The sequence below is a fragment of the Apteryx mantelli genome, chromosome 3 (assembly GCF_036417845.1).
Source record: "Apteryx mantelli isolate bAptMan1 chromosome 3, bAptMan1.hap1, whole genome shotgun sequence".
In the NCBI taxonomy this organism is placed as follows: domain Eukaryota; kingdom Metazoa; phylum Chordata; class Aves; order Apterygiformes; family Apterygidae; genus Apteryx; species Apteryx mantelli.
In genome coordinates, this window is record NC_089980.1 from 76,752,158 (window position 1) to 76,770,505 (window position 18,348).

General features: G+C 42.3%; 1 protein-coding gene and 1 long non-coding RNA gene across 2 annotated transcripts in view; one reads left to right on the top strand and one right to left on the bottom strand.

Annotated features, from left to right (window-relative positions):
- LOC106498049 (uncharacterized) overlaps positions 1 to 14,764 on the bottom strand; it is a 40,110-nt gene extending 25,346 nt beyond the window's left edge. The window contains exon 1 of the long non-coding RNA XR_010883750.1: positions 14,728 to 14,764. This is a non-coding gene — a long non-coding RNA (uncharacterized lncRNA). The remainder of the gene's footprint in view (positions 1 to 14,727) is intronic.
- Positions 14,536 to 17,605, top strand: CCN2 (cellular communication network factor 2). The gene is made up of 5 exons (XM_067293706.1): positions 14,536 to 14,812; positions 14,918 to 15,140; positions 15,263 to 15,514; positions 15,746 to 15,957; positions 16,270 to 17,605. Exons 1-5 carry the CDS (start codon positions 14,762 to 14,764, stop codon positions 16,564 to 16,566), a joined length of 1,035 nt encoding a protein of 344 aa, XP_067149807.1. The 5' UTR covers positions 14,536 to 14,761; the 3' UTR covers positions 16,567 to 17,605.
- The last annotated feature ends 743 nt before the right edge of the window (positions 17,606 to 18,348 follow it).

Sequence of the window (18,348 nt, forward strand, 5' to 3'; positions counted from 1 at the left end):
GAGGTCCTATATCCTATGACATCCAGGATGAAACTCAGAGGACCACAGAAGGAAAAGAAAGTCCCAAACCTTTTTTGATTTTCAGCAAAGAATCATCTTACACCTAGGCCTAAACTGAGGCTATGTCTAACACATGATTGCTATACTGATTTAATAAGCCACTACATTAGGCTTAAAAGGTAGCACTCAAATCAAGGATAGATGCAGTTTTCCTTTCTGAGCCAGCCTCCAAAAGGTACTTACTCTAAACTTATACACTTTAATGGAAGACAAAGGGGAAATAAAAGGAGAAATACAGTTATACAAGACTAATCTGGCAGAAAATTCATTTTATTGACTCAGAAATACTGGTTCCCATCCACTGTTCTTGCACCATTGTGCTGTTCAATGGCCCAGATCTTGTTCACTTACATGTAGCAAAGCCTTGCTTTCCATTTGCTTCTATAGTTTCCTCCCACATTTCAAGCTACATAGCTGTAAAAGGAAAAGAGTCAAAGACTTGGTGAAGTCCATTAACATTTCCCCATATCAGTCTAATTAGACATCTGGCAGAATGGTAATGGTGCAAAACCCAGCACGGGTTGGTGCTGAGGATTTCCCTGGTACTCCAACAGGCAGGCTGCAGCTGGAATCCCAAATGCCTGTTAATCCTGCTTTTCAGCCTTCTAGCCTACTAACATTAAAACAGTAAAACAGTCCTCCATATCTATAGCTCAAATTCTACAGGAATCTGAGTTAGTTAATTTTCATTTAGGCACCAAAATCAGCAACCAGATATTCAGATTTTCCCAGCAAATTTAGTCACCAGGGGAGGTCTGAGGCCACCCTTTCAGTCATCTGTCCATATGTTTTTCTGCTCTGCACTTTGTTGTTTCTCTCAGCAGTTCTCCTTTCTTGCCTCCTCTGTTCCAATTTATCCCACACACTTCCTCTTTTTCACTCTTTCAGCTCCTGCTTCTTCATAATGCTCACCCCCTTCCCATTCTCCGTTCTCGTGGTACCACAGTCCTGTACGTAACCACCAGTCTCCTTTCAATGGCAACACCCCTGAAGTCAAACTAACTTACCTCCTCTCTGATAAAATATCCGTCCCTTCTCTCTCCTATCCCTGGGTTCTTGGTTCTCCCCTGCTTCTAGATTTTACAAGCTTTTTTATATGAACAGTCTCTTAATCTGTGCAGCACAAAAGGCAAAATGAGGACCTGAGTGGGGTCTCTTCAATGCAGGGGCTGTGTTGTACTGTGCATTCCTGCAACGCTTCATGCAAAGTGTGTCTTTTGGACACTAGTTTACTGTTAAAAGCTCCTACCTGTTCAACTATATCCTAAATTTACTAATTCAACAAATGATATAAATCCCCTATATTTTAATTAGCTTGTTAGTTAGATCCTTTAGGAACACTGTCATTTAAACTCCTAGGCTTACAGCAGAATTACTCTGTGAACGAAATCTGTATAAAAGTATCTGAAAGAAACTTTGAAACAAAATCCTACAAGAGATAAATTGCAGTTGGTGAGAGACCAATAAACACACTGTAAATTCTGAGGGTTTGAACAAGAAACACAGGACCGTGAATGCTATTCCAGAAATGGAAAAATAGAGAGCCTCTTAACATCCAAATAGGGTGAGAAAATAGTCTTCCAACAAACAAATCAGAAGTGGAAAGAAAAAAAGGTTTTCTCAGATCCAAATAGTTTTGAAAATGAAAACAGGGATAAAAAAAAAGAATTACAACATGGGAAGCTGAATCCTACGCCCATGATATTTTACTGTGCCACTTGAAAGAAAACTAAATGCTATGTCCTGATGAGAAGCAACATCCTCTATATTTTCTGCTGGTTTTAGATAAGACACACTGATGATGATGGGGCTTAAAATAGGTTGGGAATTACATCAATACACAGAAATAGAGGTCATGCTGCTTCTTTTGCTTTTTTTTTTTTTTTTTTTTTTGAATGAAAGGATGATTTTTCTAACCTGTGCACTTGGGAGGTGGTAGATAAGGTAGATAAGGCTCCTACATCAGCTTTTCTCTGCGCTAATCTGCAAAGCCATGATTCTGAAAGAGCAACTGCTGATAACATTGACAAGTGTGGAAATCTATTGCCCTTTGCTACAAATAGCAGGAAAATCCCTGAAGGAATAACCCACACCAGCTCTCAGAGCTGGAGGCACCTGCAGTGTAGCCCACACTTGAGTCCTCTGAAAATGTACCTGGCATGTCACACTTCTCTCAGATCCTGAGGGGTTATGGCAAAAGTCCCGCTAGGACCACTGAAAAGAGTTGCTGGGAAACGTCTCCATGTTAGATGGGTTCTGTAGGGTCACTTAAAGCAAATTTTATAAACATTAAAATGGTCATGAAGCAACTGTGAGGGGAGGTAGGGTCCCTGTGTGAGCATTATCAGAGGGTGGTTTAGTACTCCCAGCTCTCAAAGCGAGCTCTCATGAGATGCACTCCTTTCTGCTCTACACCTCAGGAACTCCCTCTGTAACTCTAGTGATGAAAAAGTGCTACCTACAAGTAGCATTTCATTCCAGGTAATGAAGCTCTAGCCAACAGGCCCGAATGCAATACATGTTCAAGCACAGGACTCAAGCAGAAGTACAGAAGATGCGGAACAGTTGCTGATGGTCTCCAAGGAAGTCCTCAGTGCTGGATCGCTCGTTGTTGGACCCACATGCCTGATATCCAAAACCAAGCCTTTGAACTACTTAATCCAAGGCTTTGTACTGCAAATCATTCACATCAATTGGATTTGTTTTAGAAATAAGTAGTGACAGAAAACAGTACAACTGCTTTAACAAAATTGTTTTTACATGATAGGCTTTGATGACTCAAAATGAATCATAGTGTATTTTTAAGTGTTCCCTAATATGGGTCAAAAAATGGATTTTCTGTTCTTTGAAAAAATAATAGGATTCCAAACTTCTCCTCAACCCCACTTTTAATCACAAACACTAAAAAATTTCCTTTGAAAATTTCCAGTGAAAATTTTAAATGTGTTTTTCAGGAAACTCAAGACCAGTAAATTATTGATACCAAATGAATTTCAGAATAACCCCACCAATGTTTTTCATTTCCAAAATCAAAAGAGGACCAATGTTTTGTTAAGAAAGAATGTTAAAGACATGTTAAAAAAGAATTCCAAGCTTTTTCTAAGTTTCATTTTGTTGAAAACTAATACAAGTGACAAACATGGTCTATTTCATCAGGACGTCACTTTCTTATGAAACAAACTTTGATGAAAGATTTCCAATTGCCTTTGAAATTTATGTGACAGATGACAAATATTCCTGGTGAACTTTTCTGTCAGCTGAGAAAATGATGGGCTGTATAAGATAGATGAAGAGATAAGCAGATGGATGCCCCATATTGAAACTTAAAAAAAAAAGACTCAGAGATTTGAAAGGGATTTTGGTAGCCTGGCTTTCTGACAGGCTCCCTAGGAGGAAAGCCATGCCTTTTATACTCTTGAAAAAAAATCCTGTCAAAAATTTTAAGTACATTGATCATAGTTTATTTTTAGATCTGACAAACCACAGAAACATCTCCAAAAATATTTTAAGGAAATACAGTGACTTTTCTAGCTTGGAAAGCAGACATGTCAACAGCATTGTCCAAGCTACTGTACAGGCTGAACAAATCTGTAAGACCCCTAGATGGTCTATCTGCCACATCCTTCCACATCCTTGCTATGTGCCTTCCACATCCACCTATGTAATATCCCATAAAAATTTCTCCTCTGGGCTAGCAGAGGAGATAGTCAGAGGAGATAATCAGAGAGTTGATAGTCTTAGCTGTTAAACCAAATTCAGAAACAGATCAAGGAGGTACTTACTAAAGACTGGAGTTAAAAGACTCTGAAGACAGCAAAGGAGATTCTGAAGGTTTTGAGGAACTGCTAGTTTTACCTCTGTACTTGAGAGATGGTGGCAGGTTATTTACAATTTATTTAAGACCCAAGTGAGAAGAGGAAAGGTGGTGAAAAGGAACTGAGCTAAAACATTCAGAATGGTGTAGGAATGAGAAAAATAATGGTCAGGGAAAGGACAAAGTGCATAAAAGGAACAGGGATTTGGCAAAGAAATCATGTGAAAGTAAATTAACATTTGGCAAGGCGAGGGCAGGGGGCAGGACAGGTAGGGAAGAATGTCCTCCCCCTCACACATCCACAATGACATGAAACTGGAAGTCTAGCAGCACCTCACTGACTCACCTGTAATTCATTTTGTGTTAGGACAATACTGAAAGGCTAATTGAGAAGTGCTTAAGAAGAGAGAAGTGCAAACCAGTCCCTGAGGCCAGTGTGTTTTCCTGGCAGAAGAAACCTGAAACACACCTGGAAATAGCTCTGCTCCTTTTCCTGGAGCACAGTCTGATAGCCTTCAGGGCAGGCAAACAAGCCTTCACCTAAGCATTCGCCTATGATTTTGATAAGGAACCAGAATAAGATTTGATATTTGGTTGGGCAGAATGTGACCACTGTCCTATGGTCAATCTGCTGAAGCTATTTATAGCTGGATCTAGCTGTGTATTTCTAACAATTATCTCAGCCCCTACACTTACCCAATTCATGGTTTGTAATTTCCATGTGGTAACTCCCTTGGGTTGAAGCTCTTTCATATTTGGTCTCACCCTGAAATCGAATCTCTGAGCAAAATGAATGTAATTACTTATGTGGAGGTGGGGAAAGGCACTTTCTACCCACTATTTTAACTAGGATGTTTATGCTCACATCTCAGAAACAGATAAAAGTTAGACATTCTATTTCTGAATTGTTTAGCAGAGTAAGCTAAGACTCAAGTTAAATTTGAAGAATGTGTTCAGTATTTTTAAAGTCAGCTACAGTTTCTTATTTTCATGCATACAGTTTCTTTTACAGTTGTTATTTTCATATATAAACATTAAAACTTTCTATCCTTTTAAAGATACTTAGCTATCATTCCGGTACTGGAGCAGTCTGTTACACACCTGTGTACTTCATATGTCCAGAGCCAAGAAATCCTAATGGACTTTTTAAAATGATGGCTGACAGTTAAAACAGAAACTTATTAAAAACAGTGGCATAAAAAGATTGCACCATCACAACAAAAAGCTGGTATCTACTGTTTGCATTATTTTCCTGATTAAAAACTTCCTTTCAAGGAAAGGCAGTCATTAGTCAAGAGCATCACAGAGCTTGAGACTATTTTCATGGGAATAAATGAAAAAAGTCTCACTGGTATCAAAACTGTGGCCCCATGTCACACAAATTATGGGAGCTATACTCTCTTAACCTTTTGGAGTTATTTTCCCTTGCCATCTTTGTTGTTATTCCCATCATAGTTCTCCACAAAACTCTAATGCATCGGTTCATCTAGTCTGGGAGTGTCAAATACGCTCCAAATCCCTCAGACATGCTCTAGCTTGGCTCTCCTGGTAAATATCTGCAGGACAGAACTTTTTGTTACCTTGGCTTTTTCTTTATGCATATTAATTTTATGTTGTTTATAATTAAGTGGGGAGAATTTAGTGCTCTGTGTTGGTCTGCAGGAAAAGCAGGACCAGGAACAGGAAAAGAAGCAATTGTGAGCAAAAACATAACTTTGGCAGGATTTGCACTGATGGCCTTCAAGCAACAAAGATCAGACATCTCATCCATTCATCAGCTAATTTGACTTTGAACACAACATGTGTGGTTTTATTGCTGGAATTATAATAAAATAACCTTTTTTAAATGTCAAAAAGTACATTATGCATCAGCTCTGAATATAATGTAAAATAGATTCTCTGCAGGAACAAACCTTTGACCTATAGCACCAGAAACACAAGCACACATCTGTATCATTCCAAGCAAAAGAATGACTCCATCACACTACAGTAAGTATCCTATTCATTCATCCTATCCAAGGACTAAACCATGATGAAGGGTAGAAATAGAAGGGTTAACACATTTAGCCATAGTTTTGGAAGTCTTAAACCCCCAAAATGTATTGCTGTAATTTTCCTCAAACTTTCGAATCTTGGGTTTTGTTTTTTTTCCTCCTGAAAGCAACAAAGTGATGAAAACTGAAAAGCCACAGAATGGGTTATGGAATTACAAATGACATAATGCTGTTTTTGCTGTTGGTTTTGATTTTGTGCATGTATTGATTCTTCAAATGTTAAGAAACACACACCATGTCTGGAACAAAAATCTTGACACTGTTGCAAAAACACACTAAGCTGGGCTCTAGGTTTTCCCATTGTTAGGTGCCTTCCTTTTTATTATCTTCTTTCATACACTCATAGACCCTTGCCATTTTTCTCAGTAAAAGTTCTAGAAAAAAAAGCTGTGACAAACCAAGCTGAATGTGTTTTAGGAAGAGAGGGATAAAAGTGTAGGTATTTTTAAATTTGCTTATACTCTCAGGTCAGTGTTCTCCAGGTTTTTATTATAGCAAGATTCCAGGTGAGTGCAATAAACTGTGGTACAACTTTCAGTCTATTTGTGACTTGCGTTTCTTCTAGAACTCACGCATCAGTGAAATTAAGGGAAAATTTCAAAGTTGCTCTGAATATTTTTCATTTTAACTTTTTTTCTGTTTGCACTTTTATCTCCAGTTAACTCCCTTAACCTGTAACATGACTTTCCCTAAGAAAAGCCTAGAAACTTGAGTTTTAGGCACAAGTTTGCCAAACATATAAATGTTCTTGTTATCTTAGATGTTTATTGTTGAGCAAAAACAGCCTGGCATTCCTTGAGACTTTCAATATATTTAACATAGTTCCATTCAAACCTAGATACATTTCCTCCTAACAGCATACACAAATTCCTTATGTCTTATTTGGAAAAGGGACCACCAACTCTTTTTGTGTGTGTGTGTATATATTAGGCACCCAGTTGTGGAACAGGCATTGAATTTATCAATATAATATACACTAAGAATGTGAATTTCTCCCAGGTTCCTTTTGATGATAGTTCAACAGTCCTGGAATCAAAGACATACGAAAAATACAGAAAAACGTCACCTGAAGAACTGTTTTTCCCCCATTTTACTTTGGCCATTAAAATCAAAAGCAAAGATTTCCTGACCTTAGAGGGCCAAGGGGAATAAAAGGCCACTTGCATTTGGAGGGACTCAGAATAAGAGTGCCCAGACTTTGCTGCAGACACCTCATCTCTTCTCTTCTGGCAATCGAGTTTGCCAGTGGTTTACGGCACTGTCAAGGACAACCGGAGCCTGGGCCTGGGGCCCGGATATCAGCAGCACGGGTAGGGGCTGCCGGCTGCCCCTGCAGACCACGCGCTGGGACAGTGGCTCCGGTCACCCACGGGACCTGAGCCACCCCACGCCCAGGGCTCAGGCTCAGCGAATGCATCTCCCCTCCTCATCCTTGCTGTTCCCAACCCATCTAGACTTCAGTTACTCATGTTTTAAGTAGGCAGAGTGAATTTCACCAAGCCTAATAGTCCCACAAGCACAGCCCTTTCCTATCTAGTTGGCAGACTTTCACTGTGTCCTCTGCCTTGCAAAGATGCACAGCATTTTTTCTTCATTAGCAAATAGACCTAATGTGGGAAAAGCCTTTCATCAGACTGACAGGGATTTTGCAAGTACTGTACAACTCCCACATATCATCTTCTGTTCTGAGGCAGGAAAACAATTCAGTCACATTCCCCTTACATCTAGATAGAAAAGCTGGTTGGAATGAATAAGAAAAACAGCATGGTTTTCGCAATGCAGTGAACCATTCAGCTTGTCCCAGCTGCATAAACCTTCTAACTCCTTCTTCCAATTGAAGCCTTTAATTCCTAGCATATACATTCTTTTTTTGCATCCATATTTCTCCATATAACAGATCCTCTATGGTATCGCATTCAAGTGGTATACATCACTTGTATCAGGGACTAACTTCCTGAGCAGCACAGCCCTTCCCAAACTTCTACTCCCCCCTGTGGCAGCTTGATGGCAAAAAAGAAATCCAAAGCACACATCGCAAGTCACATACTGTATCATTGTTATTTGTACGCTGTTTACAAAAAAAAAAAAAAAAAAAAAAAGGCCTAGAAGAAGTCTCACTGAATGTAAGACAGTAAAATAAGAAAGTTGTTCCCAAGGACTTTTTGAAATGAAACCTTCTATCTTAAGAATGACATGGGGAGAAAAAAAGGGAGGTGGCTAGTTTATATGTTTTTAAAACTCACCTGAAATTTTTGTATCTCAAAGTTCCTAGCTTATAGAGTGAGCATTGGTTATGGCAGTTTTAGGATTGTCAAATACCTTAAAGTCTTAGGTGGTACTGTAAAAAGGTAAATGATGAATTGTCTTTTCATCCTATGTCATAACTGAATTTTAAATAATCATAAAGATTTACCATGCTATTAAGGTTAGACTTTTCCACAAGATCCATTATGGGTAGCTTCCTAACAAGGAACACACCTCAAATGACTTCATGGACTCAAACTTCATAGAGACTCCATTGTCCAAACTGGTCAAAACAAACACCCAGGTACAGTAAAAACTTAGCCTTGATTTCTATTTTAAACTCTTTAACAAAAATGTTATAAATGGAGTAATAAGCGCAGAACACTTGCTGTTAGTATGAGTCCCACCACTTTTAAAACTTTTTAATGCTAAATGCTTTTTACTTAAAGGGCACTCATCACCATGACATTTGTAGCAGCACGGTTGTAAACTCTAGAAGACCTGGGACCATGGCTGTTTAACACAACTGCGTTGAAACAAAAAATACAGATGATAACTATTGCTTCCTCAATTAGTTCTGGCAGGAAATCAAAATATCTTAGAAATGTCCCCACTTCCGTGACAATGTGCATTTCTTCCAGAATCTGCTTTTCTCAGCTCTGTGTGAAAAACTGTCTGACAGAGAAGTTCCCACAGACACCAGAGATTAGCATCATAAGATGGTTTTCAGACCTAATCCAGTAGTTGCTGAATTTCACACACATCCGCAGGTCAATAAGGAAGCCACCTTGGCTGTTGTAGGTTACATCCTAGTTCCCCCATCTGCGTCAGTCATACAGATGTATTTACACAGTTCACATACCACAGATCTCTCGCTGAAAAAACGGCCAGCCAAGCTGGCAGCTGAACCAGCAGAGCCATTTTCCGGAAAATCAAGCAATCTCTAAAATAATATAGTCATATATTGAGGTCATTATGTTCCTTTATAGGTCCCCTGACACAGTCAGCCTATCAAGCTCTCCAGAGACAGTATAATTTATAGACCTATATAATAATAATTCCTCCCTAACCTCAGGAAGGCCTGCATAAACAGAAAAGCCCATGATACATTATACAGAGATCAATTTGCCCAGGCTGCAACAAAAATGAGGCAAATTTCAGAGACAGTGACCTCTCTCCTTCCCCGCAAAGAAAATGCTCTATTCACCACCCCCAAATGTGTTAATACTGATCCTACCCTATTCGACAGCATGAATAAATGCTTCCCACAGGACTTCTGGACTTTGTTCATCATCAAGGAAAACGATAAAGTTCAAGCTGAGGATGACAAGGAGAAGACAGAATCATATAACCCCTTGCTAATTTCTCTTCTTCCAAACAAGAACCTTTCAAAAAATCAGACAAACACATACACACCTCAAATATTTCAAACACAGATACGGGTGATGGAAACTGCCTTGTTACCCCAAATATTTCACATACAGATATGGGTGATGGCAACTGCCTTGTTCATAAATTAACACATACCATAATCCATGGCAATGCGAACTGCATTTGTTATTTGAAATCCCTGATCTGGTCAAGCTTTAACTGAACATTGATGTCTCTCAGCTTGGGAAAAAAACAACAAACAAAAAAAACCCCTCACTTGCCAATATTTACACTGACAGGCTCCTGAAGGAAGCAAAGTGAAAAATTTTGAAAATAAAATCACATGCATTTTAAAACAATCTATCTGATTCATTCCTGCTCATATAAGCCATGATAGAAATGGTTCTCAGCTTGCATCAGCAGAGACATTCACTTGTACTCAATGAGACAGTTCTCACAAGAGAAATAAGCAGGTTCTCCACATCCAGAAGTGTTCCTCCAACTCTTTTCCACATGGTTCCTCCAAGAGAGGGACCTCAAAGGATTTTCGGTGAGTGTGCTGAATCAGGCCCCTGACCATGTTTCCTCTCCAGCCAGTGCCACACATTTTTTTATGAACTGTGTTAACCAGTTATAGGGCAATTGTCAAAGGAGTGGTTTCTGACTCACTCCAGTCTTACACTGGTTGGATTTAGCACTGCAAGAGGGTGTGAACCTCAGGCAAAACCTGAGAAATAAGCAGATTGTGACAACTGAAAATCACTTCCCTCCTTACTCACCTCTGTGAGCCCTGGAAAGGGCTCTGTGCCTTGCTGACCTCTGCACAGATGTAGTGAATGCTGCAGACCTGAAGAGATTTATGGCAAATTTTTCAGAATAAATTCAGATTCACTGAACCTGGGGCTTGGCAGGTAAAAGACCTGTGAGTTCATGGTACTTATAATCTCTGTTTTATACAAATAGTTTTATATGTGTTTTGAATGCTCTCTTTTAGATTATTCTACTTCTAGTAATCACTTTGCTACTTTAAGACCACACACACTCATGAAAAACTCTGGTTGCTTTTGGAGAAGGAAGCCAAGAGCTTACAGCAACATTCTTTGTGACACAAGTAACAAAATATTACATGTTAGATAATGAGGATAATAAAGAATGTAAGTTTAAACAGCAATATCTATGATTATGGAAAACAACAGAACTCAGAACTGCTAACTGAGAATTACATCTGATGGTTTTGCTTTACTCACACTGCTGAGGGCTTTAGCTCAATGGACTTGGACCTTTCAAGTCCAAGTATTCTGATGGCCAGCAGTGTACTCAATGAAACTGCCTAATTGACACTAGCAGAAAATCTGACCCAGTATCTGGAGGAACTTGAATTAAGTTCATAAGTTCAGCAGCAAACATTTCCATAGGCCCTATGCCATCCAGTGCACCGCCCAGCCTTTTTATTCCAGCTCCCTTTGGAGAAGAGTTAATGCCTGTTAGCAAACAAAATCTCATTGGTAAGATTAGCTCACGTGAACTGTCATTGCTCCAGTGCAGAGCATTTATACCACGTGACTCACACTGACATAGTAATACATAACAGCAAAAACGTGGAAAACTTGGTTGACAGTTCTTGGGAAAAGAAGTCTTCTATTTTGCTTTGCCCTTATTGATTCGTGAGCTCCCAAATCCCTCCAGAAAAGGATGAGTGAAAGTGTAGCAGCTAGTCTGCTTCCAAAGTACTTTCTGTGCCTACAGATACATAGAATAAGCCACTGGATGACTTCCAAGAAAGATAAACACCAGGCAACCACATTCAAGATAAAATAAATCTCCTTATTTTTATTCCATATCTATTTCTGAGCTAGCACATTAAGCCTTGCTTGGAATCTGTATTTTAAGCAAAAGTCCACTAACGTAACATTAGCTAGACCTCTGAGGATTTTGAGATATATTTATTACAATTTTTCAGAAATATTCTGTGAGCATTTTGGGACAGGAACTAATTGGCTTAGTAAACTGGAGGCAAGCCAGAAATGTCTGAAGCCAGTTACAAGCCTATCGTGATGATAAACAGCTCAGGGTCCAGATGTCCATATATGGCAAGACTTCCTATAAGACTGACAGTCCTGTATGTGTATTGCGTACGGTTCTTGGATCAGATTCACATTCCTTGGGAATGTTTCTCTGGGAGCTTTTGATTTCCGCTTTGAGGGCTGGCTCAGACCTCCAGTTGCTCTTATAAGAAAATATCTGTGACTGAAAGTTGAAAATGTGCAAGATTCTTTCTTTAAGTACACAAACACTCCAAGTCTAGCCACTTTCCTGCAGTCTTGCCAGGTTTTCAGTATGTCTGATACCTGATCAAGTGACTTTTGGGGGAGAAGGAAAAAAAAAAAGAAGAAGGAAAAACACAAGCAAGGAATGCAGCATATCCACACCTGTACATTTTACAAGACTTCACCAAAGGAACTGTACCAACCACAGCTGATGTAGACACACGCATACCGCATATAGCTGTGTAAATAAGTCTGCAAGGCCAGTGTAGTGAATTCCTAGTTTCAGCAGAAAAAATATACTATCTTAAAAGCATGTGCTGTATAAACACCTGCATGGAAATCAAAATTAGTGCATTTTAACCATTTTATGCATCAACTCCAAGATGTACTTCTCCCACTCATGACACGTTGTTAGCAGTAAGAAGATGCTAAAGACAAATTCCATTCTTCAAGAACTACCTTTACTTCCGGGTAACCTTCTCCCCTGCATGTACATGCCCATGGATACACACGGTATTTGGTGAGTCATATTTAACAGCACAGGAACCAAAATGACAAACCTGATGAGCTCTGATTCTTGTCCAATTTCATTGGTTGGAACAGCTTTTAATTCAGTGGGTTAATTCCCAATTTACAGTGGTGGAAGACCAGAATTAGTTCTGAAGGCCAAATGCCTATTTAAGTCTTTTTTCTCAGAGCGGCAAGTGGACAGGGATTGCTGTACTTGGCCTGCAGTGTGAAGAGTTAGGACAGATTTATCCTTTAATTTTGGATTTCCTGGCTTTCTGGTGGTTTGTTACTTTTAAACATACTTTTTCTGTCAGTGAGATTCTTAGGGTTTTGTTTAATAAAATTGTTTCTCTGAAAAAAACTCTTACATGGAAAGTTATAAAACATGTCTAGAGCCTCTCTCTCTGATGCTCTCCTACCATATTTAGGCATTTAAAAAAGGCACTCTGTTTACCTGGTTACATTTGCATTTTGGTATGCATGTCATACATAGTTTGGTACACATATTATTTACTCAGCACTGAGGCCATCAGAGTCTTTCAAGTAAATACAGATTTTGGGAGGCCTCATCAGTTTGGGAACGTATATTATTTACCTTAACTGTTCCTCTGGGATTTTTTTTTTTTCAGAGCCAATCTAATTTCTTTTAATGGAGATTTTCAAGTAGAAGAAATGACATCAAAGTGTCTTTAAAAGCCAAAGAACAGTGCTGGCTGAATCTAAATACAGCTTTACAGTATAATATACCCTGAGGTTTTAAATGAAGTATTTCCTTTTCCCTCAAGAATCCTGTGTACACATATCGCTGCATCATAGTGTGAAAGTATGCATGTGGATGGAGGGGTGGAAAGAAGGGGATTAAGACAGTGGTAGAAAGAGCACATGCAAAAGATTATATCTTTTAAACATATCCCTCAAATTTCAATTTGCCTAATAAGATGCATTAAGCCTGTCTCTCTCATTAAACGCTGACATACTCAACAGGTCAAAAGCCAAAATGCAGGCATTCCTTATGTTAAAGCAGAGGTCAAACAACATGACATCACTGAATATTCAAATGATACATGGGGAGGCGGAAGGAAGAACCATCCTTCGGGTAAAAAAAAGAAAACCACAACAGTTATCTGTAATGATTTAATACAAACCACAAAGCTTAGGTTTGGGGTTTGGTCAAATACAAACCACAATGCTTAGGTTTTGGCAGAATGGGGTGACATGCCAGGCTCTTCTTGTAATCTTAGGCTGGGTAATCAGCAAGATTAGGAAGCAGGGATGTGCTAAGAATGTGTTGCTCAGAAATGACAGCTGCACATAGGCAGTGGGAAAATAATAGCCACTTCTTCCATGCTTCAGACTCAGTCCTTTGTGCCAAGTATTTCAGAGTAAATAGTTACTCTCTCTATTCATAGAGAGCATCTATTAGGAAAGGAACACATTACAAATATTTGGTATGATTCAGTAGTACACAGAGTCAATTTATATCCTGTAGTGTAATTATACCTTTTTTGGTAGTAACAAAATGCTCAGAATATTCACTGCTCAAAATCTGGTACCCCAAGGTGAAAGCCATGCATGTAGGTAGGAAGGCCGGTCAGTGATCCTCTAAAGATATCAGCAGGCATCAATCCACCTTTGAAAGTTACTAGCGTCTTGGACTTTCTAGCCAGGGGAGGGAAGAGGGGGGAGTAAAGAGAAAAAGAAAAAAAAAAAAGAAAGAAAAATAAAGAATTCCCATGGTCTTTCCTAGCAACCATCCCCACCACCTCCCTCCCTCGCCCTCCTTCCCTCGCTGGAACCGGCTGCCTGTCACAGCACTAACGGCGTGTGCTAAATCGCACCCACCATCGGTCCGAATTTGTCTAGAAAAATAATTCAATATCGAGGAACAGGCTCCCCTCTAAGGAAGGGAAGGGGGGGGGGGGAAGCAAAGAGCCGCTGGCAGCGGTGAGTCATATAAAAAAAATGATTAAAAAAATAAATAAAAAGAGCAGAGGGGGGGACGCCGGTGCGAGCGGGGGCAGCGCCGTGCCTGCGCGCCAGGCCGCGCAGACGGCAGGAATGCGGGCGGCAGGGGTCAGGGCCGCTGGGGGCGGCGCGGCGCGGCGCGGGGCGGCGCGGCGCGCAGGAATGCGCGGAATGTCGCTGTTTGTCCGCGGCCCCATTCAGCCCATTGGCGAGCCCGCGCCGCCGCCGCGTATAAAGCGGCGCCCGCCCCGGCGCTCCGCAGTCAGCCGCACCGCCACTCTCCCGCCGGGCCGCACCGGCAGCAGCAGCAGCAGCAGCAGCAGCAGCAGCAGCGCCGACGGCGCCGACGACCCCCGCCCGCCCCGCCGACGGCACCGACGGACACCGAGCCGCGCAGCGCCGCTGAGGGGAAGCGCCCGGCCGGCACCGCGCCTCGCCTCACCTCGGCTCAGTCCTTCGACCTCCGCCGCCGCGCCATGGCCCCCGCCAGCTTCGCTGTTGCCCTCCTGCTCGCCCTCCTCAGCCCGGTAAGTGCCCGCCGCCCGCCCGGCCGCGGCCCCGTCCCGCCGGGCACGGGCACGGGCACGGCGGCGCCGCTGACGCTGCCCCTCTTGTCCCCCTCGCCGCCGCAGGAGGCGCGGAGCCAGGAGTGCGGAGGGCAGTGCCAGTGCGGCCCCGGGCCCGGCCCCGTCTGCCCCGCCGGCGTCTCCCTGGTGCTCGACGGCTGCGGCTGCTGCCGCGTCTGCGCCAAGCAGCTGGGCGAGCTCTGCACCGAGCGCGACCCCTGCGACCACCACAAGGGGCTCTTCTGCGACTTCGGCTCCCCTGCCAACCGCCGCATCGGCGTCTGCACCGGTGAGTGGGGGCCCCTCGAGCCCCGCGGCGGCGGGGGCGCGGGAGCGGGGTCCCGGTGGGGTCGGTGGGCGCCGCGCTGCCTGCCGGCACCGCCGCCTCACGCCGCCCTCCGGCCCTCGCAGCTCGGGACGGCGCCCCGTGTGTCTTCGGCGGCATGGTGTACCGGAGCGGCGAGTCCTTCCAGAGCAGCTGCAAGTACCAGTGCACCTGCCTCGACGGGGCGGTGGGCTGCGTGCCCCTCTGCAGCATGGACGTCCGCCTGCCCAGCCCCGACTGCCCCTACCCACGGAGGGTGAAGCTCCCCGGCAAGTGCTGCGAGGAGTGGGTGTGTGACGAGGCCAAGGAGCAGACCGCCGTGGGACCTGCGCTGGCTGGTGAGTGGGGGCCCCTCCACGCATGACAGGTGGGACAGGCACCCTGCAGGAAAGGCAACGAACAGTAGTCAGACTGGTTGACATGGGGATGGGGTGGTGCAGCAGGAGCACGGCAGCAAGCGGGGGCACCCCAAAGGTAACTGTGGCTGCCTGAATTTCTCCAGAAAGGGAAGAGGGCCTTTAGCACGACAGGAGTGCAGGTGGTGGTCTCATCCTGTGTGTTCTCTGCAGCTTACAGGCTGGAAGACACATACGGTCCAGACCCAACGATGATGCGCGCCAACTGCCTAGTGCAGACCACTGAGTGGAGTGCTTGCTCCAAGACCTGCGGCATGGGCATCTCGACCAGGGTCACCAATGATAATGCCTTCTGCCGGCTGGAGAAACAGAGTAGACTTTGCATGGTCAGACCTTGTGAAGCAGACCTGGAGGAGAACATCAAGGTAAATAGTCTCATCTTTAAAGTATGGTCTACTAGGGCAAAGACCCAGTGTCTTACCAAAGAGATGTACGGTTCTGACAGGGAGTCAGTTTCAAGTGGTTTACCTTGAAAATTAGTTTTGCCCCAGCAGTGAATATTTAACAATTAAATGCCCTTAATTCTCTCTCACTGTGCTCCAGCACTGTGTAAAACAATTTTGCTTGAGAGAAGAACTTAATAAGGATTAGTGTGTCTGCCTGCTCTTAGCATGAAAACTTAGTGCAATGTCAAAGCCTGTCTTCTAAACACATTGTATTCACTTGCATCCTAACAGAAAGGCAAAAAGTGCATTCGCACCCCCAAAATCTCCAAGCCCATCAAGTTTGAGCTGTCTGGCTGCACCAGCGTGAAGACCTACAGAGCTAAGTTCTGTGGTGTCTGCACTGACGGGCGCTGCTGCACACCCCACAGAACAGCCACCCTCCCTGTGGAGTTCAAGTGCCCTGATGGGGAGATCATGAAAAGGAGAATGATGTTCATCAAGACCTGCGCGTGCCACTACAACTGCCCTGGAGACAATGACATCTTTGAGTCTCTGTACTACAGGAAGATGTATGGAGACATGGCATAAAGACAGAAGGAGACGCTAACTAGATACTCAACTTGAACTGATTTGCATCTCATTTTGTAAACACGATTCAATAGCACAAGGTATTTAAATCTGTTTTTAAGTTCAACAAACTGCTCCATGTGACTTAAGACAATTTGTCTACTGACTCCAAACGGTGGTTTGAAGAAGAAGGTAAAATGGACAGTGGGACCACAGCAAGACACAACTTCAGAACATGCTGTTCATGAGGTGGTGTGAAGGGGTTAAGGGAAATATGCAGGAAAACCAGATCCAAGCAGATGTTCCCTTAATGTGGTGCTGCGTGTTTCACCTAGTAGTGCAATTGAGAAGGAGACCATTAGCATGTTTGCTGACATGGGTTTAGTGGCAGCAAGAGCTGGAGTGCAAACCCTCACCCAGCAACGTGCTACACCGAAGGTATCCTGTTAGTCAGGACAGTAATGTTTCTGCTTTGACACTCTGATTCCTATGGCTTGGTCAACAAGAATCAGAATCATGTCTATTAGACTGGACAGCTTGTGGCAGTTAATTTACCTGTAACAAGCTACTTTTTATTAATATTGTAAATACTGTATGTATATATATTTGTACAGTTATCTAAATTAATTTAAAGTTTTGTGCCTTTGTTTAATGCTTTGATATTTTGATGATAGCCTTCTTTTTTTGGAACAAGATAGGTAGGATCTAAAGCTTGTTTGACAATGCATTCAAAGCATGAAATGGATACTCTAGTGGAAATTGTTCAGATAGGGTGAAATGGTGAATTGAAATGAAGATGGAGATTTGTTAGAGTTGAGGTGCCTGTATCCTTGCTAAGCACTCATCTGTTTGGCAAAATACATTTACCTCAGCTTTAATGAACAAGTGGCTTAAGGGAAAATAGCTCTCTTGTAGCTAATTGGTCTTTCCACTCAAGAGCATTTGTTTCTTTCTTTGGCTATGGCTATTCATTGGACAGTTTGTGTTGAGAAGTGTGACCAAAAGTTACATGTTTGCACCTTTTTAGTTGAAAATAAAGTATTTATATTTTTTATATAAATGACTTGGCATTTCATTTATCTTTAATCCTCACTATTATCTGACACGCCTCTCAAAGGGTGTTGCTTTGCAATAGATAAACTCAAGTACTACTTGTTTTCTTTGTCCAGAAGCACATACACTCAGATGTAAACCTGATGATTTAAGGTCACTTATTACTTCTATTAACACCAAGCCAACTATAGTTTATTACTTTTCTGAATTTTGAATGGGGAGCAGAGCAAGCCTTGTTTTGTCAAGCCCAGTATTGCATTGAAAAGTGCAGCAGGTTCCTTGCATGATCACATGTGGTGGCTTTAAACTGAGCCAGCTTGTCACTGTACTATTTCAGCCCCTGCTATAATACTCCATGCAGTGTGCTTAACATCACTGAAGTGTTTCATTGGTTAAGACTTATTTTTAGGTAAGTCAAGGAAAATGGCTTTTAAAGTATCTGAATTGAAGTGTTTCCTGACTTTAGAGTCAAATCCAGAAGTGCAAACATGGGTAAAATTCTCACTAAAGAGCTAAGGAGTTTTATCACAGAATATTTAGGTTGGAAGGGGCCTCTTGAGGTCTTCTGGCTTAACCTCCACTCAGAGCAGGGCCAGCTTAGGCTTGGTTTTACTTGAATGAAGACCTTAGGATGGTATGGTAGACAGAGCACTGAACTCAGATGCCAAATACCTATATTGTTTTCCTACTTGTTGACTGGGGGAAAATCATTGTACCTTTCTGTCTCAGTTCTGCGTAAAATGTATACAT